The sequence below is a fragment of the Propithecus coquereli genome, unplaced genomic scaffold (assembly GCF_000956105.1).
Source record: "Propithecus coquereli isolate 6110/MARCELLA unplaced genomic scaffold, Pcoq_1.0 Scaffold164, whole genome shotgun sequence".
Lineage (NCBI taxonomy): Eukaryota > Metazoa > Chordata > Mammalia > Primates > Indriidae > Propithecus > Propithecus coquereli.
In genome coordinates, this window is record NW_012140969.1 from 1,730,231 (window position 1) to 1,756,871 (window position 26,641).

At 59.0% G+C, this 26,641-nt stretch overlaps 4 protein-coding genes across 4 annotated transcripts; all 4 read right to left on the reverse strand.

Annotated features, from left to right (window-relative positions):
* Positions 1 to 535: 535 nt before the first annotated feature.
* Positions 536 to 3,308, reverse strand: ZGLP1 (zinc finger, GATA-like protein 1). The gene is made up of 5 exons (XM_012641239.1): positions 3,163 to 3,308; positions 2,171 to 2,581; positions 1,247 to 1,332; positions 814 to 907; positions 536 to 665 (listed from the first exon to the last, which is right to left on the reverse strand). The coding sequence occupies exons 1-5, from the start codon at positions 3,306 to 3,308 to the stop codon at positions 536 to 538; spliced, it is 867 nt and encodes a 288-aa protein (XP_012496693.1).
* Positions 3,309 to 3,721: 413 nt separating this feature from the next.
* Positions 3,722 to 6,718, reverse strand: FDX1L (ferredoxin 1-like). Its single transcript, XM_012641344.1, has 5 exons — positions 6,563 to 6,718; positions 6,421 to 6,475; positions 6,118 to 6,224; positions 4,347 to 4,434; positions 3,722 to 4,125 (listed from the first exon to the last, which is right to left on the reverse strand). The coding sequence occupies exons 1-5, from the start codon at positions 6,714 to 6,716 to the stop codon at positions 3,969 to 3,971; spliced, it is 561 nt and encodes a 186-aa protein (XP_012496798.1). The 5' UTR covers positions 6,717 to 6,718; the 3' UTR covers positions 3,722 to 3,968.
* Positions 6,719 to 7,740: 1,022 nt separating this feature from the next.
* Positions 7,741 to 21,136, reverse strand: RAVER1 (ribonucleoprotein, PTB-binding 1). The gene is made up of 13 exons (XM_012641300.1): positions 20,867 to 21,136; positions 19,304 to 19,370; positions 16,499 to 16,968; positions 12,773 to 12,964; positions 12,556 to 12,685; positions 12,089 to 12,183; positions 11,136 to 11,223; positions 10,663 to 10,874; positions 10,241 to 10,552; positions 9,399 to 9,473; positions 8,892 to 9,032; positions 8,409 to 8,492; positions 7,741 to 8,319 (listed from the first exon to the last, which is right to left on the reverse strand). The coding sequence occupies exons 1-13, from the start codon at positions 21,134 to 21,136 to the stop codon at positions 8,173 to 8,175; spliced, it is 2,283 nt and encodes a 760-aa protein (XP_012496754.1). The 3' UTR covers positions 7,741 to 8,172.
* A 172-nt stretch (positions 21,137 to 21,308) lies between these two features.
* ICAM3 (intercellular adhesion molecule 3) lies at positions 21,309 to 26,116 on the reverse strand. Its single transcript, XM_012641310.1, has 7 exons — positions 25,795 to 26,116; positions 24,887 to 25,153; positions 23,204 to 23,521; positions 22,603 to 22,890; positions 22,066 to 22,320; positions 21,700 to 21,948; positions 21,309 to 21,612 (listed from the first exon to the last, which is right to left on the reverse strand). The coding sequence occupies exons 1-7, from the start codon at positions 25,874 to 25,876 to the stop codon at positions 21,425 to 21,427; spliced, it is 1,647 nt and encodes a 548-aa protein (XP_012496764.1). The 5' UTR covers positions 25,877 to 26,116; the 3' UTR covers positions 21,309 to 21,424.
* Positions 26,117 to 26,641: the final 525 nt, after the last annotated feature.

Consider the following 26,641-nt stretch of genomic DNA (forward strand, 5'->3'; position numbering starts at 1 on the left):
TGTTGTCCGTCTCTGTGGGTGGTGGCTGTTTACCCGAATGGGACAGTGTGGCGAATGTGGCCGATTCCGTGTGTGTCAGACTATTGCACGTATACGAGCGTGTCCCCGTGTGTGCGTGCACGCCCCTCGCAGCAATGAGAAAACACCCGCCCCACTTTCCCAGGCTGGGAGACGGGCACACGAGGTGGGATCCCCAAATCACACCGCTCTTTCTCTGTGAGTAGCTGTTTTATTGTTCTTGCTGTTAACAGTACACCCATCACTACCAACCACGTTTCCTGAGCGGGGCTCAGCCCAGCCTGACTGGAGAAGGGACTGTATAGGGGATGGGTGACCCTCTGAGACGGGCTCTGGGGCCTGGGTCTTCGCCCTGGGATCCCTGTATGGGGACACAGGGCAGGCTGGCTCTTAATCCACTCCTCCTAGGAGAGCTTCTGTCCATTCTACCCCTGGGGAAACTGAGGCAGAACGGCTCACTGCTTTTTTTTTTTTTTTTTTTTTTGCTCCAGATGAGGAATCAGTGAAGGCTCAGGGCTTAATCTGCCTGAGCCGGGCTGTGGTGGGGGTCCAGGGCCACTCCGCATCTGCCGCACAACCTCCCGGGCTGGATGCTCTTTCTGGGTACCAGCCAACAGCCAGAGCAGCGGATGCCGTATTTCTTGTACCTGGGGTGGGGGTACAAGAAACCACCCTTCAGGATGCAGCGGGGGCCCAGAAACCACCGCAAGGAAATCACTTTCCCCAAGAGCCAGATGTTGGTGGACTGATTTGGGGACGCCCCCCCATCCCGATTCCCTCCTGCATTCTGAGGACCTGATACCGCAGGCATTGCAGAGAGGGGTCCCATCTTCAGCATCTCTCCAGAGTGGAGTCGTCTGGGTCCTGCAGGAGGCACAGCGCCGGGGCCCTGAAGGGTCGGGTGGCAAAGGGCAGGGGTCAGAGGCCAAGCATGTGAGCCAGGAAGGCTGGTATTTTGTGGGGGTCTGTGTGAAGGCCCCACCTGGCTCCAGGCCACTCCTGGGGTGTCGCCAGATCTCAGAGAGAGTGGAAGCCAGGAAGGGAGACAGATGGCACTGCTTGGCAGGGGAGGAAGCTGGGGGTGGGGGTGACTCAGCCCGAGTGGAGGGGGACACTGTGACTCCCCCTGGAAGGGTCTAAATGGGGAAGCGGGATGGGGAGGAAGACAGGGAAGATAGGATGTTGGCCCCCCCAAAATATTTATAGCTGTCAAGTCTTCAGGACTCACCCAGCGCCTCGTTGCCTGCAGGGTGGACCTCCGGACCCCCGGCAGGGCATGCAGGGAGCCCCTGAGAGCGGGTGTTACAGGCCAAGCTGGGGGGTAGACAAGGCATTAGCATTAGGGGATCTGTTATCTTGTCCCCGACAGCCCCCCCAAAATGTAGATTTAATGTGAAGACATCAGGCACCTCCCAAGGAAGAATCTGATGCTGAAAGGCCTAGCTTTGCCCCTCATTCATAACAACAACAACAATAATAATAATAATAGTTGATATTATTTCAAGAGGTAGTAAGCCTGGGGCCAGCCTGCCAGGTTCAAACCCCAGTTCTCAGCCAGCACCGTGGCTCATGCTGGTAATCCCAGCACTTTGGGAGGCTGAGCAGGGAGGAACACTTCAGGCCAGGAGTTAGAGACCAGCTTGGGCAATATAGTGAGATCCCATCTCTACCAAAAAAAAAAAATCCAAAACTAAAAGTCAAATCCCAGTTCTCCCACGTTCTCACTGTATAACCCTGGGCAAGTTTATTTCCCTCTCTCTGCCTTAATTTCCTCACCTATAAAATGGGCTTCCCAAGGTTTTAATGAGCCCATACATATCAAGTGCTGCCTATTACCACTTATTGCTGTTGTTCTTGTAACTCTTACCGTTATTGGGAAAAATAACAGCACCCCTTGGTAGGGTCTGGCCTGACACAGAAAGAGGAGACCAGGTCTCATGCTGGAAGGTGACACCTCAGTGGTGGCAGGGCTGGATCTGGCACCAGGCTGAGGTCTGGATCCATCAGAGATTGGGCCTTGTGTAACATGGGGCTGGTGTGGGAGCCCATGAACTGATGCCTGCGAGCACCTGTCCCCAGGCCTCTGCCCGCCACCCTGGGTGTTCTCCTTGTTACTGGCATAAAAGGCGCCCTGGCTCCAGCCAGCCCCTACCTGTATGTGGGGACGATCTGCAGGCTGGAATCTGGCTTTATCTGAAACTTCAGAGTCACCCCCTGGAACCCAGGGTCCACTTTCTCGGCGCCCCGGTGGGGGTTCGGCTGCTTCCGAGGCCTTCTCTGGGGTGGGGCTGGGGGAGTCCCTTTAGGGTCCAGGCTGTGGCATTTCTTGCCAATGTGGGTCTGCATAGTCTTGGAATCCATGTCCAGAGGTAGGGGGCCCAGAGTCCCCAGAGACATCAGCTCCCAGCAGGGTCCCGGGGCCTGGGTGTTGTGGGCAGGGGGCTGGGCCAGCTCCTCTGCTGTCACTCGGAGGAAGCGCAGGGCGGAGACCAAGTCCTGGCATGCAGGCCAGAGGGACCTGGGGACAAGGGGGAGGGGGGTCACCCAGTTCCCTGAGTGACTCCTGGGCCCAGCAGGCCGGTGGGGGTTCCAACCTGTGTCTGCTCCTTGCTAGCTGTGTGCCCTTGGGGAGGTTACATGCCTGTCTGGGGCGAAGAATTACTCCTAACACTGGGTTGAAGGTTTAAAAGTTGCAAAGTAATTGCAAACACCACGTGCCTACTGTGTGCGCGCCCAGCACCATTCTCAACCCTCCACATCAGTTAACCACGTCATCCACCCAGTAGGTCGCCCAGGCAAGGACCACCCGAGGGGACCAAGTCAAGATCTGAAGCCTCTGGTTTGCTATGATGATCACGATGATTTTTATCGTTATAATCGGTTTCCCCTCCATAACCCCTGGATGAACCCTTGGTGGTGCCTACATCGGCCTCAGAGGCATGGAATTGCACGGCCTCTGATCCCTGGATGACCCCAAGTGTCCCTAGGGACCAGAACCTCTTCTTTTGTTAAGTACCAGTAACTAACATTGCCACCCTGGAGAACCCCAGGAACCAGAGGTCATGACCCCGTGACCACTGGGTCAGGTGCAGAGTAAGAGGGGTGGGCGTGGGGGGTGGGAGGAGGGAGCCTGGCCTTTCGCACCTCCCACTGAGTCTGCAGCATCCTGGGGTCCTCGGCTCCCGCTGGGTGGGGGATCCCGGGGGCGGCTTCGGGTCCAGACAGGGCGGCGCCAGTAGCTCTGGTGGCATCAGGCAGTCGGAGCAGTCTGGGGCTGGCTCAGCTTCCATCACGCCGCAGCCCAGCCCACTTCCCCTTCCCACTTTCCCCAGGCCCCGGCCCCGCCCCCCCTGCGCCCGCCAATGAGCCCCACCTGGGACAGCGGGACCTGCAGGGCGCGGGCGCTTCTGGCTGGGGGTGCAATGAGCCCCACCTGGACAGGACGGACCAGCACGACCAGACGAGGATCAGAGAATCAGCTTCGGCGCCTCCATCCCTCTAAATCCCTCCGCAGCTGCAGGGGCGGGGCCTTCCACGAGCGGCCCCGGCCTCCGCCTCAGCACGCTAACTGGCCATCACTGGCCGTCACTGCTCATGGAGGGGAAGCGGGGTCCCCGGCATATGCAGTTGTAGATCTGGGACCTGCCCCCCAAGGATACTCAACATACTGAAAGTCTGTGAGACAGTTTTATTGGAGTTCTGATTTAAGTCCGCCCCTCCTGGTACCCCGATTCTCAGGGGTTTGAGGGAGGCCGCCCCGGTAGCGGCGCTATCCCCACCAGAGCCTGGCCGGGCGGTGGGATCTCTCCCAAGCAGGGTCTGTGGCCTTCTCGGGGGCTTCCTGCGTCTCTCTCCAGCCTTTCAGTGCTCTGGGCTGGGCTGGCAACTTGACTATTCCTTCAGTCCTCACTCTGGCGCCATGGCGGTCCAGGCCTGTCCAGCTGCCCACGTCAGTGGGGCTTGGGGACATGGCCGTCCACGTAGAAGTTCCTGGTGATCTTGGGCAGGGTGAATTCCGCCCCTTCCAGCTCTCGTGTCAGCACGATCTGGCAGCCCAACCGGGAGTTCTCCTGCAGGAGGGGGGCCATGTCCAGCATGTCATCTTCCCTGGGGTAACAAGGGCAGTGGTTAGCCTCTGCAGGCTGGCTCGGCTGCTGGGGAGATGGGGGACCCGCGGGGAGGGGTCAGAGAGGCAGCTCTCCTTCCAGCAGCTGGAGGTGGGATGAGGAGGGGAGGGGTCCCTCCGATGTTGCCCAGGGGCATCTCTGGACTCCTGGAACACAAAGACTCGGTGGCCAAGCCTGCAGCTGGGAGGGGCTCAGGCTCACCTCTCCTCAGGAGGCGGCAGCAGGTCCAGGTGGTCCTCACTCACGTACACATGGCAGGTGGAGCATGCTAAGGAGGCTTCGCACGCCCCTGGGGGCAGGAAGTGAGTGGTCAGTCAGGAGGAGAAGCCTTGTTTTACCACATGCCTCATCTGTCCCTCCGGGGCCTGCACACCCACTGTTCACACCCTCCATCCTGTCATTACTCAGCTAGCTGTTCCCAAGTCTTACTCTGTCAGAGTCTCACTGTCACCCCAGGTAGAGTGCAGTGGCGTCAGCCTCGCTCACAGCAACCTCAAACTCCTGGGCTCAAGCGATCCTCCTGCCTCAGCCTCCTGAGCAGCTGGGACTACAGGCACGTGCCACCACACCCAGCTAATTTTTTCTGTTTTTAGATGGGGTCTCACTCTTGCTCAGGCTGGTCTCAAACTCCTGACCTCAACTGATCCTCCTGCCTTGGCCTCCCAGAGTGCTAGGATTACAGGTGTGAGCCACCGCGCCTGGCCTAAACAGTTTAATCTTCACAGCAATTCAGTGAAATAGGAACTAAATTATTCCATTTTATAGATGAGGAAACAAGGGCCCAGAGAGACTAAGTACATTGCTCAGGGTCACACAGCTGGTAGGAGGCAAAATGTGAACACAGGCCACCTGCTTCTAAAACTCATGTTCCAATCTCTGTCCCAGATGCTGGCCAATGGATTCCACGGCAGAACTTGAGGAAAGCCTGCCATGATCCCCCAACATCTCTGCCCCCTTTAATGATTAAATCAGGTTCCCTATTATAGTCACCCCCCCAAAAAAACGAACCCTGTACATTTTCCTTCTGACCACCCTTCCCGGTTACTCATGATGTACTTGTGTGTTTAGTCACAGGATTACTGTCCCTATTAGGCTGAAATTCGTGTGACATGATAGAGGCCTTATCTGTTTTGTACACTGTTGCCTGACACACAGAAGGTATTCAATGTTCATAGAAGAGCAGCACAGATTAATGGCTAAAATGGGCTGGGTTGAAATCTAGTTTCGTCACTTACTCGTATCCTGAAGATCACTTTCCTCACCTATAAAAGGGAATAACGGTCTCCCCTCCCGTATAAAGTTGTCATGAAGATTCAATCAGTTAATATGTATCAACAAGCCTAAAGTGATTTCTGCTATTATCTTTCCCTCAACAAATACTGATAAGATCAGTATAAGAACCACAATAGGCAACAAATAAGTGTGAACAAGGAGAACAAGGGTCTTTGATCTCATTGGGGGACAGGTGACAAAGAAGAAAATGAAACATTGAGAAGAGCAACGTGTCATATCATATCACACTGATATGATACAGTGACTAGGGCATGGGGACTTTAGCTGGGCCGAGGGGGATGGGATTATCAGGGAGATGACATTTACATTGAGATCTGAAGGATGAGAAGGAGCCAGAATGTATGTTGGGAAAGGACTTCAGACAGAGGGAACAGCCCATGCAAAGGCCCTGAGGCAGGAATGAGCTTAGCTGTTTGAGGAACAGCAAGAAAGCCAGTGTGGCTAGAACAGGGGGAGGAAGAGAGAACACAAGCTCCCAGAAGGCAGGAGGTTCTAGTGGCCTCTAATAAATAATAAGTAAGGGCTAGGCAAGGAATGGGGCCACAGTGTGAAGTCTGAATTTTAGTCCATATTTGGTGGGAAGTCATGGGTGAGTTAAGTAGTGGAGAGACATACCTGATTTGTGTGTTTCTGAACGAATGGATAAGGACCTCCTCAATTCCCTGTGCCCGGCTCCTACCTTCCAGGTCCACCCCGTGGCGCTGGGCCAGGTGGAGAACATTGTCCCCGACTCTGCCGCTCACTGGGATCCGCTGGCCTGACCGGTCTACGAACACCACATTCACTCTGGGGACAGACAGGTGCGAATGCTGAAGTGGACGATGGACTCAGGGGCCCGGTAGAAGTTGGGGCTGAGGTTTGACGGACAAGGACCGAATAGAGCGAGGCAGAAGAGGGACCTAGGAACGAAGCTTCAGGGCAAAGTGGGGACCAGGGGAACCTTGTGGGACGAGAAATGGGGGACTTGGCCCCCCGCACTCACACGTCCCCGGGCCGCTCAGGGCCGCCGGCCTCCTCCTCTCCCGTCTGGCGCGAGCCTGGAAAACACGGTTGGGTGAGCGGTTGCGCCCCACCCAGCCGGCGTCCGACGCGTTAACGCTACCCATCCCGGGCGTCCCAGGTACCTGTCCCCTGGAATTTTCTGGTTATCGTTGGCGCTGCCGCCTCCGCGGACCCCGAACAGCCCCCAGGCCTGTTCCACCAGGTGCCCCTGGCAGCCCGCAGCAGAACCTTCGCATTCACGCCTCCTCGGGCCATGGAGGCGGCCATGACAGACATCACGTGACCCAGCAACTGAGCATGCGCTGTGCCGGACAGGCGCGCAAAGAGCCCGTAATTACCCGAACACAAGCGCCAAGCGTTTTGGGGCCAGAGGCAGTATGAGGCCCACGTGGGGACTACCAGGGTGGGAAGGTGCAGGGCAGGATCCGGCGCACGGAAACCTGCTGGGGTGTCCCAGACCTCCCACTCGGGCCCACTGTTGTCCCAAGAACCAGCCAGCTCTGATTTCTTTAAAACCATTTACTTACAAACTTTAATTCAGCAAAGGTCTGTGTGGGGAGATTGGGGAGAGGACATCCCCTGGAGTGGCTGTGGGCCCCCAGTCAGGGGAGGGAAGCTGCTGGCCCAGTCGGCCAGGGGCAGGGCCCAGGGTCATCTCAGGCCGACAGGTCCTGCTGGTGGGCAGGTGCAGAGCTTATCTGCACCGAGCTGTTGGTCTTCGGGGCTGGGCCTGAAGGAGGCCAGCTCCAGTGATCTGGCCTGGGACTGGAGAGGGTAGTTCATCTTGAACAAGGGGGCGGACAGCAGAGGCTCAGTGAGATGGGCTCCACGCCTGACTCCCGCAGACAGACGGCAGGGCTACTGGTTTAAGCTGGCAGAGAAAGTCCATCTGCGCGGAAGGAGTGGTGGGGTTGGTTTGCCAAGAGGAAGGCTTTGGCCTTCTACTGTCCCCAGGGTGGAGACCCTAGGTAGGGGGGCCCAATCCCCAGGCCAGAGCTGTTTGGTCCGTAGTCAAGCTCCCAGAGCTTGGCGTCTGAAGCTCTGGCCAGCGGGGCCTGGGGCCCAGCTTTAAGGCATCAGAAGGCGAGGGGGCTGTGGCGGGGAGCTGGGGACCTGGGGCTGGGGTACGGGCCAGAGCGGGCAGGCAGGGGCAGGAGACAGCCATGCCTGCAGCAGACACTGCAGGGAAAAGAGAAGAGGGCTGAGCTGTTTCAAACCGCGAAGTGTGGAATGAAGCCCAGACAGGCTGGGCCTTGAAGGAATCAGAGCTGGGGGTTGTCCTGGATGGTTTAAAAATTAAAAATTAGAAAAGGAAACACAAGTCAATTGTCAAAGTTAAAAAAGGGGGACGGTCTCTGATCCTCACAGGAGGTCAGGGAAACCTCCAAGGCACTCGAAAGGCCAAAATACAGGAGTGACGAGGCAGGAGAGGACTCCCGGAGAGACAGGCACAGGCAGAGGACAGGAGACGGGGAGGGAGAGAGCAGGCCGGGGCCCCTCTCTTAAGGCTGCAGGGTTTCGGCGTGGGGAGCCGGCCAGAGGAGCGCTGAGGCCCCTAGACGCCCCCACACTCCTTGGGCTCCTGGGGCTCCGGCTGGTTGGTCAGTAAAGTCTTTCAGAGATTTTTCTATTACCGAAAGAAAGAAAATGTTTTTAAAAAACACAAAACAAAACACCAGAAAACCCAAAAGCGATTTGGTGCAGGTCCTTGGGCATCTCTGGCGCCGGCCCCTTAGAAAATTCTCTTCCGCTTCAGGTAGGAGTCCGCATAGTGGCCACCGAGGCCCTGGGAGTGCTGGCCCACGTAGCTGCCTTCCGGGCTGGGCTCGGGCGAGGGCAGCAGGTGGGCAAAGCTGCGTTTCTGGCCACCCAGTGGGGTCTGGGGACAGAGGGCAGGGGGCGGCGGGTCAGGGGCTGCCCGAGGGTGAGGGCCTCCCAGCCCTGCATGTCCCCACCCCCTGCCCGTACCTTCAGCAGGTGGCTGTGACCGTTGGGCCCAGGGCCGAGACCCAGGAGCCCTTCTCCGGAGCCCAGTGGGGAGGAGCCGACCACCTGGGAGAAATGAGAGAGGTGGCATGGGTCACTTCCTGGGTGTCACTTCCTGGGAACACCCCCAGAGGGAAGGTGAGGGGTTTTAGGTTCCAGTCTTGCCTCTGCCACTTACTAGCTATGAGACCTGGGGCAGATCACACCATTTCTCTGAGCCTCAGTTTCCTTGTCTGTCAAATGGGGCTAACACCAATCACCCCCTGGGCTGCTGGGGGAGGACGTGAGGGAAGACTAGCAGAGAGGGAGGACCACAGGCTGCTTCCACTCTGCCCTGAGCAGGACTGACCCCTGCCACCGCCCCAACCTTGGCCTAGGCAGCGGAAGTCACAGAGCCCTTGTGGCAGGTGCCTCCGAATCCTGGCTGTCCCAGGGCACCTGTCCTTGGCCGGGGAGGCTCCTTACCTTGTTGAGGTGGCTTTGCTTAAGGCCAGCCTGCAGGCCGCTGGTGAAGTAGGAGGTGGGCGAGCCCGAGTAGAAGTGAGAGAGGGGCCCGCCTCCACCCCCACCGCTCCGCTCGCCAAAGCCACTGGGCGGGGGAGACATCTGCAGAGAAGGGGTCAGCTGACTAGAGCAGGTGACCGGAGCATCCACTCCCTTGTGTAGGATCCCCCCAAACAGCTCTGCACTTTGCCCTAACTAGCTTTGGCCAGCAGGACTGAAGAGACCCCGCAAACAGCACAGGCCAGCAGCACAGAGATGAACCGTCCCAGCCCATGGATGACCAAAGTATGTGAGGCCGTATGTCCCAATGAGGCCCAGGAGAGCACTAGGTGACTTCGGGGGACCACCCACATCCCCGCAGAATGGGGAGATGTGGTAAGTCTCCCTAGGCTCAGGGTGGCACGGCTTGTTAGACGGCAAAGGCTGACTGCTACACCAGGCAGGTAGGACGCGCAGGGCAGCTCTTACCTTGTGTCGGCTGGGCCCGTGAGGCCCGAGGGCTGGCTCCCGTGGGTGCGAGAAGAGCCGCCGAGGTCCCACATCCTGAATGAAAGTGGGAGAAGCACAGGGGGTCAGATGGCTGAACTCCATGGCATAGTAGTCACCAAGGAAGTCACCCCCTACCATTCTGGGGCCAGGAGGGGGCAAACGTGGCCTGTGGGGGCCGTGAGAGGCTGGGGAGCTGGAATGAGGCAGAACGTGCCCCGTCACAGGGGGTGGCTGCCCCTTGGCCCCAGCGGTGGCCACTGTGCAAGGTGCGTGGCCCCAGCGAGGCCAGGCGTTTGAAGTTCTCGAGGCAAGCTGGGAATCCATGCTGTGTGACTTCTCGCAATTCCCGTGTTGACATTTATTTTAGTTGTGATTTGTTTGAAACCCAGTGTGGCACGAATATGACATAGGCGGCCTGTGGGTGGCCAGCTTGCAATTTCTGACCTGGAGGACACTGGGATCATAAAAGGACCAACTCTCCTGGGCCAGAGACGAGACTCAAAGGCAGGAGAGATGGACAGAGCCGGGCAGGAGGCTGAGCCCTGTCTCTAGAGGGACAGAGTACAGCCTAAGGGCCTGTCGGGAGGGACAGAAAGACTAACAGACAGACACGAGCTGAGGTCACCAGGTCTTGGGAATGGACAGACAAGCAGACACACATGAAGCAGGGTCGGATGTGCGGAGACAGACAGGAGGGTTAAGGGCTGTGATACATCTGGCACGGTCCCCGCTAGCTCGTGGCCTGGCAGTCGTTAGAGAAATACCAGTCTGGTGAAGGATTTGGTCTCAGGGGACAAAGGGCTACGCAGCCAGCCACTCACCAAGGGGTAGTCCAAGCCGTAGCTGTCAGGCAGCCCTGGTTCGGGGGGCAGGCGGGTGCTGGTGAGGGGGCTGAGCAGGCGGGACTTAAGCTGGAAGGCTTTGCTGCTGCTGCTGGCACCGCCGCTGCCGCCGCCGCCAGGGGCTGAGGGGTTAGGCAGGGGGCCCTCAGCTGGGCGGCGGCTTCTCCCAGCGCCTCCCCAGCCCCGGGCCTCCTTACCCGCCAGGTTGCTGGCTGGGAGCAGGCTGTGCAGGTTCAGGTAGGGATTCAGGGGGATCCGGTAGTCCTTGGGGGGCTCCCCGAGCAGCGAGACCTGCGACGGGAGGGCCGGATTCGCGAGGGCCCTCAGGCAGGCGGGACGTGGCTGGGCGGGAGGCTGGGGCGGGAGGCTGGAGTGGTGGCGGGTGCAAAGCAAGGCCTTACCCCAGCGGGCGGCGGCAGAGGCCCAGTGTCTTTCTGGAGGCCCCTGAGGCCAGTGCCTCGGAGCCCTACGGGGGGTGGGGGAGGAGTGTGCTGGGCGGCTGGGGGACCCAGGCCCATGGCCTCCCGGTCACCCCCAGCGGGGCCAAGCAGTGGTGGCAACAGGGGTGGTGGCTTCCCTCGCCGGGGCGGCAGCTCCGGGGTCAGGCCCCCCCCTACGGAGAGAAGGAGGAGTTCAGTGGCCCGGCCACACGGGACCCCTCTTCCTGGGGCAACTTCGTGTTGCCTGCTGAACAACGTTCACGGCCACCCCATGAGGTGGGCACCCAACTGACAGATGATGATGCTGACACCCAAAGTGGCTGTGTCACTTGCCCAAGGCCACACAGCTGGGAACTTCCAACTCCAGTGGCGAAAAGGGGCTTGGGAAGGGCAGGGTGCTGGTGCCCGGGCAGACGCAGGGCGGGGTCTGTTACCTGCAGACAGCTCTCCCAGGAGGGGGGTAGCCGGCTGGGCCCCAGGCTGGAGGGTGCCCAGGGGTGAATCTCCAAGGATCCCGGGCTTCTAAGAACAGAGCACAGACAGCTGGAGACGGGGCAGGGTGGCCTAGGCAGCAGACAGGTGTCACCCAGAGTCTTGAAGGTCACAACACTCGGCATATCGAGACCCGAGTCAATAGCCAGTCCCAGGCAGACACGCACGGAGTCCGCCAGTGCCTGTGACATGCGACCCGTCGCCCATCCGGCCAGCCAGGACACTGAAGGTCTCCTGCATGCCAGGGCCTGTCACCCCACACTGTCCATCACTGCCAGACACACAGTGAAGGTCCTTCTTAGGCACACACTGTCCAACGCCCAGCTCCTGGCAAATGATCACACGGCACGGTGTCACACAAGGTCTGAACCCACAAGCTCCCGCTCTGTTACCACCGAACACGCCCATGTCACCAACTAGGCCCCAGGGAACCTAACCAGACAGGGTGGGGCATGGGTGCGTCTGTGTCTGTGCGTGAGTCTATGTGTACGTGTACCCGTCCATGTGTGTCCACGTGTGTGCGTGCCGAGGGGGCCGGCCTGGACTTTCTTCCCCAAGTGGCTCCTCTGCAGGGGAGACTTCGAGCAGAGTCTATTCGCAAACTGGTGCCCGGCAGGGGCGTTCCCAGCCCACACCCAGTCTCAGAATGTAAATGGGTGTGTCCAGGTCCCCTGACCCCACCCCGGCCACCAAGGCCAGGGGCCCTCTCCAGAGCAGAGGGAAAGGCAAACCCTACTGTGTGGGACTGGACGGGGTAAGTCAGCATCACCCTCGTCCTGGGCCCCAGGGACACAGCCAGAGGTCCCCCAACTCCACCGACGGCCACCCTCGGGGAGGGCCAGCCACGCTAGAAGGCGCCGTGCGGGTGTGGGGAGGGGGTGGCATGTGGCATTACCTTCTGGCTCTGGGTCTGCAGGGCGAGCTGCAGCAGCGCCGTGGACAGGGCTGGCCCGTTGAGCAGCGGCATGGCCGGCGGGGCACCCAGGAGGCCTGGGGGGAGACGCAAGGGGATGGGCAGTGGTCCCTGTGTCCCCCACGCCATGCAACACAGCCCCAAGTCTGTTGCTAGAGCAAGAAACTGAAGCTTTCAGGGGGCAACAGATGTGCCCAAAGGAAGGGCCCAAAACAGGCAGAGTCCACTCCAGGGAGGGAGCCCCCCTCCCCCCGGCTACAGGCTGCTCTGCTGTCCCCATCCCTGGGTGGGCAGCAGCCGTTCCCTCGGGCCACCTCCATTCTCCTCAGCCCTCCCCAAGGGCTTCCTAGCGCCTACTGCTGAGATGAGCAGAATTTCAGGGAATGCGGGGGACAGGGCTTTAGCCCCTGTTCCAAGCGCATTGGGGGTCCCACCCGGCCCCGCCTTACCCTGCTTGCCCCCTGCGCTGCCGTGGAGCAGGGGGTTGAGCAGCAGCTGGAGGGAGGCGGACGGCCCCAGGTTGTTGAGCAGCTGCAGGATGCTGGGCTCGGGCAGGAGCCCCTTCCCCCGGTTGAGGGCCTGCGGGGAGGAGGGGAGGGCAGCTCAGCGCGCCGCCTGGGGTCTCCCCATCCCCACCCTGGGGCGCCCCCACCCGAGCACGCTCACCGTGGCCTGGGCAGCGATGAGTGCGGCCAGCATGCTGCGGCCGGGGGGCCCGGGGGCGCAGAAGGAGACGCGCAGGTGGCTGCCCCCCAGGGCCAGGCCGTCGGCCCGCTGCTGCGCCTCCTCCGCCATCTCGGCCGTCTCGTATTCCAGCACCGCGAAGCCCTTCAGCTGCCCGTCCTGGCCGCAAGCCAGCTGCAGGGAGGAGGCAGGCAGGTGTGAGTGCCAGGGTGGCAGTGACCGCACCACCCCGTGAAGCGAGCACAGTGACCAAATGTGGCTCCCGATTGTGACAGGGACCCTCCAGAGAGGGGGACCTTAGTGCCAGGCACTGTCCTGAGCCCTGTTCCTGCACCGGCTCAGTCCACAGCCCTGGGAGGCTGCATCGGACCCATTTTCCAGAGAAGGCAACCGAGGCACAGAGCGCAGCTCACCCGAGGCCACGTGGTGGCTGGGAAGGCAGTGCTGGGAGCCACCTCCCCACCAATGCCAACGCCACAGAGGAGGGACTTCCACTTGGATTCCCGAGCACACCAAGGTGCAAGGTGGGAGACAGGCAGGTGGCTCCGGAGCGCCACCTGACCACAAGCTAAGGACACTGCAGCCAGGGCTGGGAAAGGCGCACAGCCAGTGGGTAAGGCAGGTGGCTTCCAAGCTTGGGTTCGAGACTGCCGGTACCAGGCAGGCAATGGTCACGCAGCCAGGGAGCAGCAAGGACAGAGGTACGGTCATGGCTAGGGTAGGGGGGTCTCTCCGCCCCCTTGACAGCAGCCACTTGGATCTTCGGGCCCACAGCCCCTTACCTGGAGCCCTGGGGCCAGGTGTGCTTGAGGACTGAGGATTTGGGGGATAAGAGGGGTACGGCGCCACACACAGCGAGTGTTACGTACCAGCCACTCCCAGCGGGGTCTGGGGCAGCTCCCGTACCACAAACCCACAAACGCAGGAACCACTACGCGGCAAGACGGAAAGATCAAGGCCACAGGGGGCCCGCATTGGTTCGGGTCATATTTTGCTGCCCAGTGGGGCTGCCACAAACTCAGGGGACCAAGCCCCTGGTTGTCAGGGCATTTTGGGTGCTGGAACTGTGGATGGGGCTGTCCCACAGCAAGCAGATGCTGCGAGGGCGCCCAGCCCAGGCCCTGCCTGGCACGGAGGGACCACCCTGCACACCCGAGGGCGGGGTGCTGCTGGCGTTATGTCGCTGCATCACAGAGGCAGGCACTTTCTGCGCCCCCATGAGGAAACTGAAGCTCAGGGGACAGCAGGGGGTGGGGGGGTCTTTTTCCAGGCCACAGAGCTAGACCTGGGATCAGACAAGGTCAGGCGGACGCCCTTCGTGGAACCAGCCACTTTGGGCATGGTGATGGTTGTCCCAAGAAACAATGCTGTCACTCCTGGTCCCAAGTGACAAGCGGATGGCTGGGTTGTGGTTCGGGACCAATGCCCTGTCCATCAGTAGGGGCTAGCGTAGTGTCCGTCAAGTGGAACATGCCCAGCCACAAAAGAACTAAGAAAGCTCTGTGCCCGAGCATGGAAACATGCCACACACAAAGCGAGTGGAGGAAGGAGACCAAAGCAGGCACAGCAATATTTGCGTCAAAAAAAGGGGACAGCCGGAAAGTACGCAGCATTATGTATTTTTGAAGTGCATAAAACAATCTCGCTGGTTGTTTCAAACAAGGAACACAGCAAACTTGAGGCCAGCAAGCAGGGAGCCTCACCTTTCTGGACACGATGAATTCTGAAGTGTGCAAAAGGCTTTTTAATAACACCTAAGGTCTTGTGAGACTTGCTTTATACATTTGCGTGGTAAATATTTATAAGCAACTTTGTAACAAAATAAAGCAATTAAGACATATCAATTTGCCTACACATAAACGGCAGAACGCACTGCAGTGGGTTTCTATGGGTTTCCCCGCGATTCTCGATTATGTAGAAAACAAACACCTCCCCACCCCCACCCCATCAGGACAGTAAACTCGCAGTTTGGCATCTGGCGATCTCAGGCAGTGGGGGTGCCTGATTAAGCAGCTGGGCCCTGAGGTCAGCTGTCCCACCTGGAATCCCAGCACGCCTCTCGCTGGCTGGTCACTGCACTTGCATGTCCCTGTCCTCCTCTTTCCTCATCTGCGAAATGGGCCAGCAACTGGCCCCACCTCACAGGGCTGTTGTGAGGATTAAATAAGATGCTGAACAAGGGGCAGGGAAGGGAACGCTCCTGTTCCAGGCAGTGGCCGAGCCAGGCAGTGACGCTGTGGGATGTGACCGGGCCTGGGCCGTGCACCCACTGAGCGCCTGGGCAGGGAAAGTGTTGGCTGCAGCCGGGCCATGCATCTTCTCATAATCACGCCCATCTTACAGATGAACAGAGAGAGACTCGGAGGGGTCAAAGGGTGACCAAGGCCACACAGTTACTAAATAGGTATCACATTCAACCAGGACACTTAACGTGAGCTCCTCAGAGGCAAGCTGCTTCAATGCCTAGTACTCAGCAGGTGCTCAATAAATGTCTGGTGCAGGGATGGGGGACCTGGGGCCTTGGGGCCACATGTGGCCTTCTGGATCTTTGAGTGTGGCCTTTTGACTGAATCCAAATGTTACAGAACAAATGCTTTTAATGATAATTTACCCTGTGTCCTCCTGGGCACAGGTGTGCGACAGCAGGCCGCAGAATGACCAGTGAGTGGGCAAGTTTCCTACACACGCCTGGTTTAAATGGGGCACCAACACCCCACTTACACGAGGCAGCCGGGACCCACCCAGGGCTGCAGAGCTGGGGTCTGAGCCTAGGACTGTCCCATCCCAGCCCACGCACTGGCCGCCTCTCAGCTGTCCCAGGGATCCGGATCCAGGCAGCAGCCCGCCTATCCCGGCCCTGCCAGTCCCCGGCTGTGTGACCCTGGGCATGTCACTCGACTCCTCTGTGCCTCAGTGTCCTAACCTGAAAATGGGGACGACACCTGCCTCTCTGGGTAGTCACAGGATGAAGCGATTGCAGGTAACGTACTCAGGACCCACAGCGAGTGCTGAAGGAATGTCTCCCTTCAGGATCTGTAGACAAGATCTTCTCAGACTGTCGGGGAGCAGCCGGGCCTGGCCTACCCTGCCCTGCTGTACCGGTCACAGGGCAAGCAAGACACACACAGAAGTGCTTGGCACATGTGGGTTCAATGAACAAGGGATTGTTTGCCCAAACCCAGTGGGGGCAGGTATTGAATCCCTACTGACAGAGAAGGGAAACTGAGGCTCAGGGCTGGGATCTGGCCAAGCGTCACTTTCCCTTTTTTTTTTTTTTAGAGATGGGGTCTTGCTATGTTGCCCAGGCTGGTCTTGAACTCCTCAAGCAATCCTCCCATCTCAGCCCCTCTGGAACAACTTCCTCAAAGCCTGGCCCGGGGCTGGGGCCTGGCAGGAGCTCATCACACATGTGATGAGGGTATCAGCGAAAGGTGGGGTGAGCATGCCTTGCGATCAGCAATTGTAAGGGCAGCCTCGCTGTGTCTGCCGGGGCCCAGGGATTCACCCCCAGCCCTCTGGCTCAGATCCGGGCCCACCGCCCCACGAGGCCTCTCTAGCAAGCACCCCATTCAAAGCTGTGTCGCTACTGCTTTACCGAAAACGGAACTAGGAGATTAGGAAAGGCAAGTGACTCCAAGGGACCCCTCTGAGGTGCTCTGGGCCTGGCATCTGCTCCCCAATGTCCCCCGCGCCGGGCACAGGGCTCACCTGGCAGAAGGTGGGCGTGTGGATGGCGGACAGCGCCCGGCACAGGGCGTCCACGTCGCTGAAGCCGGGTGGCAGGCGGTCGACACAGAGGCAGCGGGAGTGCAGGAGAGCAGGCGTCAGCTGCCCGGCGTCCGTCCAGTGCACGTAGAGGGTGCGCGAGCCCAGCGGCTTGCCCAGCAGGTCTGACTTGGCGCGGGCGGCTGAGTCCTTCTTCATGTACTCGGCAAAGCCGTAGCCCTTGGAGTGGCCGGTGCGCTCGCTGTAGACCAGGAAGCAGCGCTCCAGGCTGCCAAAGGGCCGCACCAGCTCCTCGAACTGCTGCTGCGTGAGGCTGGGCGGCAGGTTGGCCACACACAGCAGGGAATCCGTGGGCTGCAGCTGCACCGACAGCTCGCGCTCCCGCAGGCGGCTCTGATGAAAAGCGCCGATGGCAGCCTCCGCCTGCTCCCCGTTCAGCAGGGTCACGAAGGCTACAGCGGCAGGAGGGCAGCTCGGGGTCAGTGGGGCCCCGAGGGCCTGTTCCTCCACCCCGCTGCCCTCCAAACTAGATGTGATATCCCAATGCTGGACATCTCAGATGGTGACACCTTGGGCACCACCCCATGTGAACAGTCGCCAGCCTTGAGCAACTCGCATGGGCCAGCGAGCCCACGCGCACACACAGCAGCGCTCACCGGGCTCTGTCCTAAGAACTACGTGGGCAACTGAGGTGACACCAAGGGTGGGGGTTAAGCGCGTGGTCACTGAGCTCAGGTTTAAGTCCCAAACCTTAGGAGGCTTTGGGGGCCTCAGTTTCCTCATCTGTCAAATGGGCACAAGTTAATCCTCAGAACCATTGTTTTGCCAGTGAGGAAACAGTGCCTCCTCGCCCAAGTGGAGTAGCCTGGACTTGAACCCTGGCAGCTGGGCTCCAGAGTCCTGCACTGAACACCCTCTACCACCTTTCCAGGCCACCCATGCACCTCAGCCCTGCTGCCATGTGCCGCTCCCGATTCCCCATCTACCCAGTGGCCGCAGGAAGCTTTGTTCGAAATGATAACCAGATCGTGCCTGTCCCATCTGGTGGCTTCTCGTTGCAGGGTCCAGCGGAGCCTGTGTGGGCTCGCTCGCCACTGCCTCCTGGGCCACGCTGGGCACGCTCCATCCGGGGCCTTTGCAGCTGCTATTCTCTGAGTGTGGAACACTGAGCCCCACCTCTTTACCTGGTTAACCCTGGCCCACATGTCAGCTCTGACCTCAAACGTCACCTCCCCCGCGAAGCCTGCCCTGACTGCTCCCTCAAGTCCATTTCACCTTCACAGTTGTCTGAATACCATCCTCCTCCCTGGACTAGACCACCTCTGTCTGGTTCACCACTGTGTCCCTGGTACCTAGCACAGGCACTAAATAAATACTTGCTGCAAGACTGTGTGAACGTAAGTGTCACTCAATATCTGGATCCCCAACCTAGGTGCTCAGTAAACATGTGACTTATTGACTCTTTCTTTCTTTTTTTTCGAGACAATGTTTCACTCTGTCGCCCACACTGAAATGCAGTGGTGTGATCATAGCTCACTGCAACCTTGAACTCCTGGGCTCAAGGGATCCTCCTGCCTCAGCCTCCCAAGTAGCTGGCACTATAGGGGTGCACCACCACACCCGGGGTCTTGCTATGTAGCCCAGGCTGGGCTGGTCTTAAACCCATGGCCTCAAGTGATCCTCTAGCCTCGGCCTCCCAAACTACTGGCATTACACATGTGAGCCATTGCATCCGGCCTTCCTGCCACTGTTTACTAAGCACCTACTATGTGCCAGGTACCCGAAGCCTTTTAGGCATTTTAATGTGTTTGGTTCTACGGCTAACCCGAGCCGGTAAATACATGTTATGTTATGGTCACAGTCAATTTGCCGGTGAGCAAATCGAGCCTCTGGAAGGGAAAAGCACTTCCCCGTGGCCACAGAGAAAGGACAAAGCAGGGTGTGAACTCTAAGCCTGTTTGCCAAGACCTTAACCACTACTCCAGCCTGCCAGGTAGCTCTCCGAGGGGCACCTGTCCTTAGCTCCTTCTCACCCATGTTACAGATTGCAAGCGAAGGCCCTGGAAGGTCTGATGCCGGCACAATGCCTGGTAGGCACTGACATCCACCGAGGGACAAGACCTGTCCCCTTTGTCATGGAGCTGACCACTCCGGGCAGGAGGCAGGCAGACAGGAGAGCCAGCAACCACAGCCTAGAGCTGTCAGTGCTCTGAAGGGCAGATGCCTGCTGCTACCCGGGTGGGGCCTGGATGGAAGAGGGGACAGCCTGGAATCTCATGGGTGGCCGAGGAGACGGCAAGGCTGGGGCACATATTAGGAGGAGCCGCAGACAGATTGTGAGGAGAGAGAATAACGGTGAGTGTTAGGATCAGGTTTAATCAGGTTGGCAGTGGGATTGGAGCTGGCTTCCTGGGGGAGGGCAAGTAGCAGTGTGAAATTATGTTGGCCGGGAGACCAGAGGAAGGCAGCCATTTAGGCAGAGACAGAGGGGCACAGCCTAGGTGGAAGCCAAGGGCGTGGAAGGCTTCAAGGGGAAGACCACACAGGATGGGGCGAGTAATGTGGGAAGAAATGAGCCCAATGCCAAAGTATCTGGCCAGACAGCCCGGAGGAGAACGTGAAGGCTGCCCCAAGATGGGCACCCAGGACCAGAGACAGATTGAGGCAACCTGCCGCGCTGGCCTGGGGGCAATACCGGGGCCCTAGGAGAGGAAACACTGAGCCAGGACCTTCCCATCTTCAAGGACTGTCACCCCCTGCCCTGGTCCACCCCATGGCCCCACAAACCTGTCCCTTTGTATTTGTCCACAAAACAGTACTTGAGCTCATAGTCGCTGAGCAGGTCGTGCACTTCCTGTGGGGACAGAAGACAAAGGATTGGGAGTCAGCAGAGACCATAGGGAGCAACCCGGTGCCACCCTCACGTGGACCAGCTATGAAGGCAGGTCACTTACCACCCTCCTATTACAAATGGGAAAACTGAGGCTTAAGGCAGTTATTTGCCCAAGGTCATTCGCCAGGCCAGACCCAGCAGGGCTGCAGGCCCTGTGCTATTAACCAACACAACACACTCTTAGAGAATAAGCCTTTAGGGAAGCCACGCCACCTGTCTGAACCTCCTTTTGCAAGACTGTTTCCAACAACTCTACAAGTGACGTATTAACGAACCCATTTTGCACAAGAGGAAATGGAGGCCTAGAGAGGTGAAGGGACCTGTTAAAGGTCATGCAGCTGGTCAGGGCAGCGGCGGGAATGCCACCCAGGGGTACCTGACTGGGGTACTTAATAAGCCCGCAGTGTATGGCTTCGCATACATCTCAATTCTCTCCTGCTGACAGGATCGCCCTCTCACAAGCCAGCTTTGAGAGCACGGCGCTGGGGCCAGCTTGTGCCAGACACGCTGTGCACTTTGCAGGAGAGGCAGCGTGTTCCCAGCCGAGAGATTGCGTGTACCAAGAGGAGGACCGGCTCCAGAAACAAACCAGACCGTCCTTGGTGGTGCCTGCCCCTGGTCTGTCCCCAAACCAAGCCCCTTCTAACATTCCTGGGGCCCCATCCATGGGCATGTGCCCATCCATGGGCAGGAAGGACCAGCGGCAGGTGTGCTGCTGGGCCGGAGAGCTGGGATTCTCAGCAGTAGAGAGACAGAACCCATTCCGCCGTCACAGGGCAGGGCAGCATAGATGCCACTTCCCTGAGTCCAAAGAGCACTGGAAAGCCTTGCTGGACACAGGCCCCAAGAGAAGGGCCCTCCTGGCAGGCAGATTGGCCAATGGGGGCTCCACAGAACACCACCCCCCCTCCTTTCTGTAGGTCTGTGGGCTGGTGACAGGAGACCCCATTTTTCCTCATTATTCCAGGGGTTTTGGGGGAAGAGACCTCAGGGACTGCTGTAACTTCCGGATCTACCTCTGAGGGGAGTGAATAAACGCGTGATATGGAGAGGCATGCCCCAGCCAGCCCTGAAACTTCTGGATATGCGGTCCCATCACCCCATGATACAGGGGGTGGGGATAAGCACGAGAAAGGGGCAAGTGGTGTCCCAATCTAGAGGCCCATTCACAACCCCCCAACAGGGCCAAAGCTGCCCGCCCCCTCCCATTACCCGCCCCCTTCAATCACTTGGTCTCGCCCAAGCCAGTGGTCGCCCCTAGCAACGTCCGCCCTCAGCCCAAAGTTGGTTTCTCCCTTCATCACCGCCCCCCCACATCCCGTTCTTGGTCTCTCCCGATCCCGCGTGGGTCCCGCGCCCAACGACCCCCGCGCACGTCAGCGTTGGTGTGGCCCAGTTCCCCCCGCGCACGCGCACGGTGGTATTTCCCGCCACGCTCCCACACCGCCCCCCCATACCTGGTTGGTCACGTCCCCCGGGAGGCCCCGGATCAGTATCTTGCGGCGGTTACGGAACTGGCGCTCGGTGTGTTCCAGGCGCTTCCGGATCTCTTCTGGATCTAGCGGCGGCAACTCTTCTTCGGGCGCCCGGCGCTCCGCGGCATCACCAGCTTCAACCTCGGCCCCAGACTCCGGGCTCAGCGGGGGCCGGTGAGTAACGGACACGTCGGCCGCCATCTTGGGAAACCCGGCGCCTTCTGGGACCAGCGAGCCGGGGCGGAGCGGCATAGAGCGGCAACGAGGGAACGCCCTCCGATTGGCTGAGAGAGGCCCCACCTCCCTTCCGACCCCCTCAGCCCATTGGCTAAGGCTCAGCCCGACTCTCAAGAGTTCAAGCCGCGTCTGAGCGCCACAGACTCCGCCCCCTTCCGCAGCCGCGATGGTACTCAGGGGTCGCGCAGCGCGGTGGGACAGCCCCGCAGCGTAGGTGGAACCAAGCTACAGACTACGGAGTAGGAGGGCTTTATTGGTTGGGGAATCCGGGGACTTTGGTCCAAGATGCCAGCGTCCTGCTGCTCAGGACGGTTCTTCCGCCACGGTCTCGATGGGCTGCATAGACGTGAGGGGCAGCGAGGTCTCTTGCTTCACCTTGTAGATGCCGCTCCGCTTCACACCGTAGAAGTAAATTAAGACCCCTATGACAGTCACCAAGGCCACGGTCGCTGACACCCCCATGAAGATCGTGACGGAGGGGAGGTTCCGACCTGTGCGGAGAAAGCGCAGAGTAAATACCCGCGCCCCAGGGCGTCCTGGACTTGGCGGTCCAGACCCGTGACCCCGCCTTGGCTCACCCTGAATGTCCATCACCACCACCAGGCCGTACGTGCCCCGTGAGCTGGCCGCTTGGCAGTGATAAGTGCCATTATATTTTAAGTTGACGAAGAATGGGATCCCGACGGGCGCCTTAAGGGTGGAGCCTTCCTTCGAACAGAGTACCTGCGGGGCTGGGTTGCCCCGCGCCTGGCACTGCAGGACCTGGTGCGTTTTATCTTTCCATTTCAAGTGCTCGGGACAATCGGCTCGGTAAATCTTGGGACCATCTGTGGAATCACCATGTGATCAGACACACTCAACACACCCGAGGCACAGTGGAGCAAAGGAATATCAGATCTTTCGGGCAGGGTTCGAGGGATTAACGGTGAGAGTGACCAACTCACACAGGACACGCAACTGGACGCTCGTGTTCCTGTTCAGGATCTCCCCGTCCACCTCGAGAATGGCACTGCAGAAGAAGCTGCGCTGGTCGTCCATCTCGGTAGCATTTAGTTGAAGCTGGGCGGGCTGTCCCGGGGCTGCAGCCGCAACCCCGTCCAGCAAGACGTGTTCTCGGGCCCCGGCCATGCAAGTCACGGTCACTATTGACCCCTCGGGGGCGCTGGACTCGCTCAGGTTTAGAATGGGCCCTAGGAAGCCTAAGGGCGAGGCATTGCGCAGGAGCTTGCAGGAGCTTACGGACCATGACCCTCCTACGAGTCAGGCCGTGCCCTCCGCCCGCTCCTTTCCTCTGGGGGTATCCAGGCCACGCATTTAGGCTTCTCAAGCCACCTCCTCCCTCTTTGCGGGCCTTGTCCTACTTGGGACGCTCAGGCCCAACTCACATTGCAACTCCTATTGGACAGTTCAGGCCCCGCCTTTTGGATTAATCTCCGCCCCTGTCACGCCCCCCGGACTCCTGAGACCCCGACCCCTCTTACTAAAAACTGTTAGGTTCTTCCGGGACTCGCGAGTCTCGCCCCCCAACGTCACGTTGCAGACAATTTCCCGGGGACCTTCCTGATCTGCCTGCGCTGTGACTGTGGCTCTGGCCGTGAGCCTGTCGCTGTTCCTTGTGACTGCAGGATTCAGCATCTGGTCCCCCAGTGCCAGTTGGACCTGGGCCTCAGAAGATGGAAACAGCCCATCCAGGATGCAGGTGACCTGCGACGGCGTTCCCACCTCTAAGGACTGGGGGGCCACGAGGTGGGGGAGAGTCCTGGGCAGGGCTGGGGAGAAGGGCACTGGTGAGCAGGAGGAGGCCTCACACAACCACAGATGCTGTTTTCCCCAGCACACCTCATCCCCCCAGTGAGGGTCCTCCTCCCAGGATAGCTTGAGGCCTGGGTCACCCTCTTTCTCCAGACACACCCACAGGGCCATGAACCCAGCATTCTCAAAAGCTTCCACACAGCATGAGCCTCCCTTCTGGGGCCACCCGAACAATGGCCAAGGGCATGCCTTCCCAGGAGCCCGTGAGGTCCAGGGCACGCCCTACCCTAGCTTAGCTCATCACCGGCCGTCTGAAGCCCCTTCCCTCACCAAAGGTTCGGAGCTGGCGGGGGGCCGAGGTGTTCTCAAACAGCCCCAGCCCTTGGGGCTGCAGATCCAGTTGCGTGTGGCATGAGAAACTGGCGCCGTGGTCACTTCTGCCTGCCAGCACCGTGGCCGTGACCTCGACCTCGACCTCGGCGGGCTCCCCAGCCGCCTGCTGCCGGCTCAGCTCTTCCTCCCCGCGGAGCAGCACCACTGTGAGTTGAGACCGGGGCGCCCCGCCGGCCACCTGGCAGCGCAGGGTGAGGTTCTTGCCCACGGGCTGCCAGGGGGGCAGGGGCGCCAGCTCCACCTGATCCGGGAACCCTGGGGGAAGGAAGAGTGAATGGCACTCGTCACCTGGCCCTGCAACCCCCACCGCAGGGCCAGGGGAGGAGACAGGGCGACTCTGTGCAGAGCTGTGAGCTTTGAGTTAATAAATGCGTAGGGCTTAGAACTGTTCCAGTACAAGTGTTTATTATTTCCTGTGTTCTCAGACACCTTGCTAGGTGCTAAAATAAAAGGAAAATCTTCTGTTACCAAAGATGTCACAGTTAAGAGAAAAAAAAAAAAGGAAAGGGGATGAATTTTTATGACCATTTATGATATTAATATTAATCATAAAAGTTCCTGTTTATCTAGAACTTTCTCTCCAGGAAAGTCATCCATCTTCATGCACACAACACCCTCGGGAAATCTTCTCTATTGTTTTTCTCTTTTATGGAAGGAGGAACATATAGCAGCCCAGAGAGGTGAGGTGATTTTCCCAAGGACACACAGCAAAGAAGTAGCAGAACCCAGGCTAGAATGTGGGTCTCCAAACAACTGCAGACCTGCCTTGTTGATGTCATGTCTAGGGACTCCCTTGGCCCTTCCTCCCAGCTTCAGGCCTGGACTTCTGACTCAGCCTGTCCCAGAAGTTGGTTCAGCTCTCTGCAATCAGTCCCAGCCACTCAAGGCTTTCCCGGTCCACCTGCCATGTGAAAGCTTCTCAGGGTGTTCTGGCATGGTCATGGGGGACCCGCCCCAGGCTGGGTCCTCTGCTACAAAACCCTGGGCCTCCTTTGGGAATCTTCACTCTCACCCTTGACAGCTCAAGCCTTGGTCTTGAGCTGTGACACAGACCTACAGACTGGCTGCTGTGAAAGATATTTAACATCTTAATATTTATAATTGTAGAATATTTCACAAGGAGGCCCCCACCATAACCTTGGGTACCACTGGTCAGGGCCAGTGGTATGCTGCTAAATGGTGGTCATGCGAGGGATTGGGATCTCAAGGTTGGGTGGGAGGGGAGAGCCCCAATTTACAGCAGTTGCCAATTCCTGTGGTGTAAATACTCCCTCCATAGCTGATTTTGATGTTGAGGCAGAGTTGGGAAGAGATGACCACAGTTTGCTGACATGAGCCAAGACACCCAGCCCTGGACAGAAGCTTCCCAGTGAGTGTCAGCTGGGGGCTACACACCCAGGTCACAGTCACAGTGTATCTTACAAACACACACAGAGACATAGACAGATACACTCATCAGCAAACACATACGCACACACGGATGTGCACATCCAGGTCTGGGCTCTGAGTCAAAACCCTGGTCCATGCCTGCAAACTCAAGGTCCCCATTGCCCCAAGCCATTAGCCATCTGTCCCTACCACTGCCCGAGGTCAGTGCCACCTCCAGGCATATCTACTCACGGTACACAATGATGTTAGAGGAGCTTATCATCTGGGAGCCATTGCAGAACCCGGCACAGAGGACCCGACTGTCACTAGTCACGTTGCTGAGCTGGAAGGCTGCCCAGCCCGGGCCATTGCCCACTGGCTCCTTCAACAGGGATGTCTCCAGAGTGATGAGCTTCGGATCGGGGCATTCGGTACTGCAGTTCACCACCAGGGACCCACCAGCAGGAAGCACCGGGTTCTGGGGCTGCACTCGCAGCAGGAACTCCTGCCTCTGGGAACCTTTGGGAACATGGAGAATTTCCACTGGTTGTTCCAGGGATCCATGACCCACCCATCATCAGGCCCTACCATTCAACCCCTCCTGGAGCTGAGATACAATGGTCCCTGCCCTCGTGATGCTGCCAGTACAGTGGGGAAGACAGAGAATCCATCAGGGATGAGGGAGGGCTCAGAGGGAGGCCAGAGGAGGCTCTGATCCAGCAAAGAGAAGGAGGTGAGTCAAGGAAGCCTTCCTGGAGGAGGTGTCAATACCCACCAGTTTTGAAGGCCAAGTCAAAGTTAGCCAAGTGAAAGGGAAGAGTGATCCCGGCAGAGGGAACCACATAGGCAAAGATCAGGGGTCCGGGTGGAGAAGGACGGGGGCAAGAGAGAGAGAGAGAGAGAGAGAGAGAGACAGCACGCACACACATGCCTGTGTGTGTGTGTGTGTGTGTGTGTGTGTATGTGTGTGTCTGTGTCTGTGTGTGTGTTGGGGTGGGGGTGCCTGACCATCTGAAGGCTGAGCTAAGGAGCCAGAACTTTCTCCCCAGGAAGCTGAGACAGTGGCCAGGGCAGCAGGATATGGGGAGCTTCACTTTCTCTGTTCCCCTACCCGCTACCGGTCCCCCAAACTCAGCCCTCCCGGGGTGGACTGGTCTCACCTGGCGACAGCAGACAGCAGACCAGCAGCAGGAAGATAAGCAAAGTCTGGCAGGACCTAGGTGGCAGCCTGGAGGGCACCATGGTGGCCAGCCTGAGGCAGGAAGCTGCCTTCAAGAGGTGCCCCGCAGGGCAGGGGTGAGGCGGGGCCGCCCAAGGGGAAGGAAGCTCAGCAGTTGAGATTGCAGAAGTCAGGGGGGCTGTACCTTGCCCAGGCCTGGTGGGGAAAGGGGAATGCTCTGACCCTGAGGGCCTAGGGTGGGGGACACAGGCGGGGCACAGCAAGGTGGCTGACACCCGTGGGTCTCCACCAAGGGTGGGGCAGGCCTCCGTGCACTGCTGACCCCCCCACCCCTTCGACTCTCAGGAAATGCTGACACAATTGGCTTCCTCTGTTCTGGGCACTAAGAAGGCTTGGGGTGGGGGGAATGAGACACCTCCTTCCGGGTGAACTTAGGTGTAGGGGAGATTCTGTCCCCAGAAAGGAAGTTAACGGGGACCTGCAGAAACTGTCCTTAAGGCGATAAGGGAGGATTTCAAGGCAACGTTTTCAGGGGGCCAAGATGAGGGGGACTTCTAGACACAGCCTCTAGAGTTTGTTGAGGGGGAGGCTGGGCATGTTGGCTCACGCCTGTAATCCCAGCCGCTCAGGAGGCTGCCACAGGAGGATCGCTTGAGCCCAGAGTTTGAGACCAGTCTAGGTAACAGGGCAAGACCCCCGTCTTAAAAAATAAATAATTTGGCCGGGCGCGGTGGCTCACGCCTGTAATCCTAGCTCTCTGGGAGGCTGAGGCGGGTGGATTGTTTGAGCTCAGGAGTTTGAAACCAGCCTGAGCAAGAGCGAGACCC

Excerpts from the sequence above, each read along its gene's own strand:
- ZGLP1 (XM_012641239.1), bottom strand. The coding sequence starts at position 3,308 with ATGGAAGCTGAGCCAGCCCCAGACTGCTCCGACTGCCTGATGCCACCA. Across the intron at positions 1,333-2,170 it reads CAGATCGTCCCCACATACAG|CTTGGCCTGTAACACCCGCT; the intron begins GTAGGGGCTGGC and ends TCTACCCCCCAG. Across the intron at positions 908-1,246 it reads TGCAGGCAACGAGGCGCTGG|GGCCCCGGCGCTGTGCCTCC; the intron begins GTGAGTCCTGAA and ends CCGACCCTTCAG.
- FDX1L (XM_012641344.1), bottom strand. The coding sequence starts at position 6,716 with ATGTCTGTCATGGCCGCCTCCATGGCCCGAGGAGGCGTGAATGCGAAG. Across the intron at positions 6,476-6,562 it reads CAGAAAATTCCAGGGGACAG|GCTCGCGCCAGACGGGAGAG; the intron begins GTACCTGGGACG and ends CGTGTTTTCCAG. Across the intron at positions 4,126-4,346 it reads CTGCCGCCTCCTGAGGAGAG|GGAAGATGACATGCTGGACA; the intron begins GTGAGCCTGAGC and ends TTGTTACCCCAG.
- RAVER1 (XM_012641300.1), bottom strand. The coding sequence starts at position 21,136 with ATGCCGCTCCGCCCCGGCTCGCTGGTCCCAGAAGGCGCCGGGTTTCCC. Across the intron at positions 12,686-12,772 it reads TCATCGCTGCCCAGGCCACG|GCCCTCAACCGGGGGAAGGG; the intron begins GTGAGCGTGCTC and ends TCCTCCCCGCAG. Across the intron at positions 9,474-10,240 it reads ACGGCTTGGACTACCCCTTG|GATGTGGGACCTCGGCGGCT; the intron begins GTGAGTGGCTGG and ends ACTTTCATTCAG.
- ICAM3 (XM_012641310.1), bottom strand. The coding sequence starts at position 25,876 with ATGGTGCCCTCCAGGCTGCCACCTAGGTCCTGCCAGACTTTGCTTATC. Across the intron at positions 23,522-24,886 it reads CTCTAACATCATTGTGTACC|GGTTCCCGGATCAGGTGGAG; the intron begins GTGAGTAGATAT and ends TCCTTCCCCCAG. Across the intron at positions 21,613-21,699 it reads GGTGGTGATGGACATTCAGG|GTCGGAACCTCCCCTCCGTC; the intron begins GTGAGCCAAGGC and ends TTCTCCGCACAG.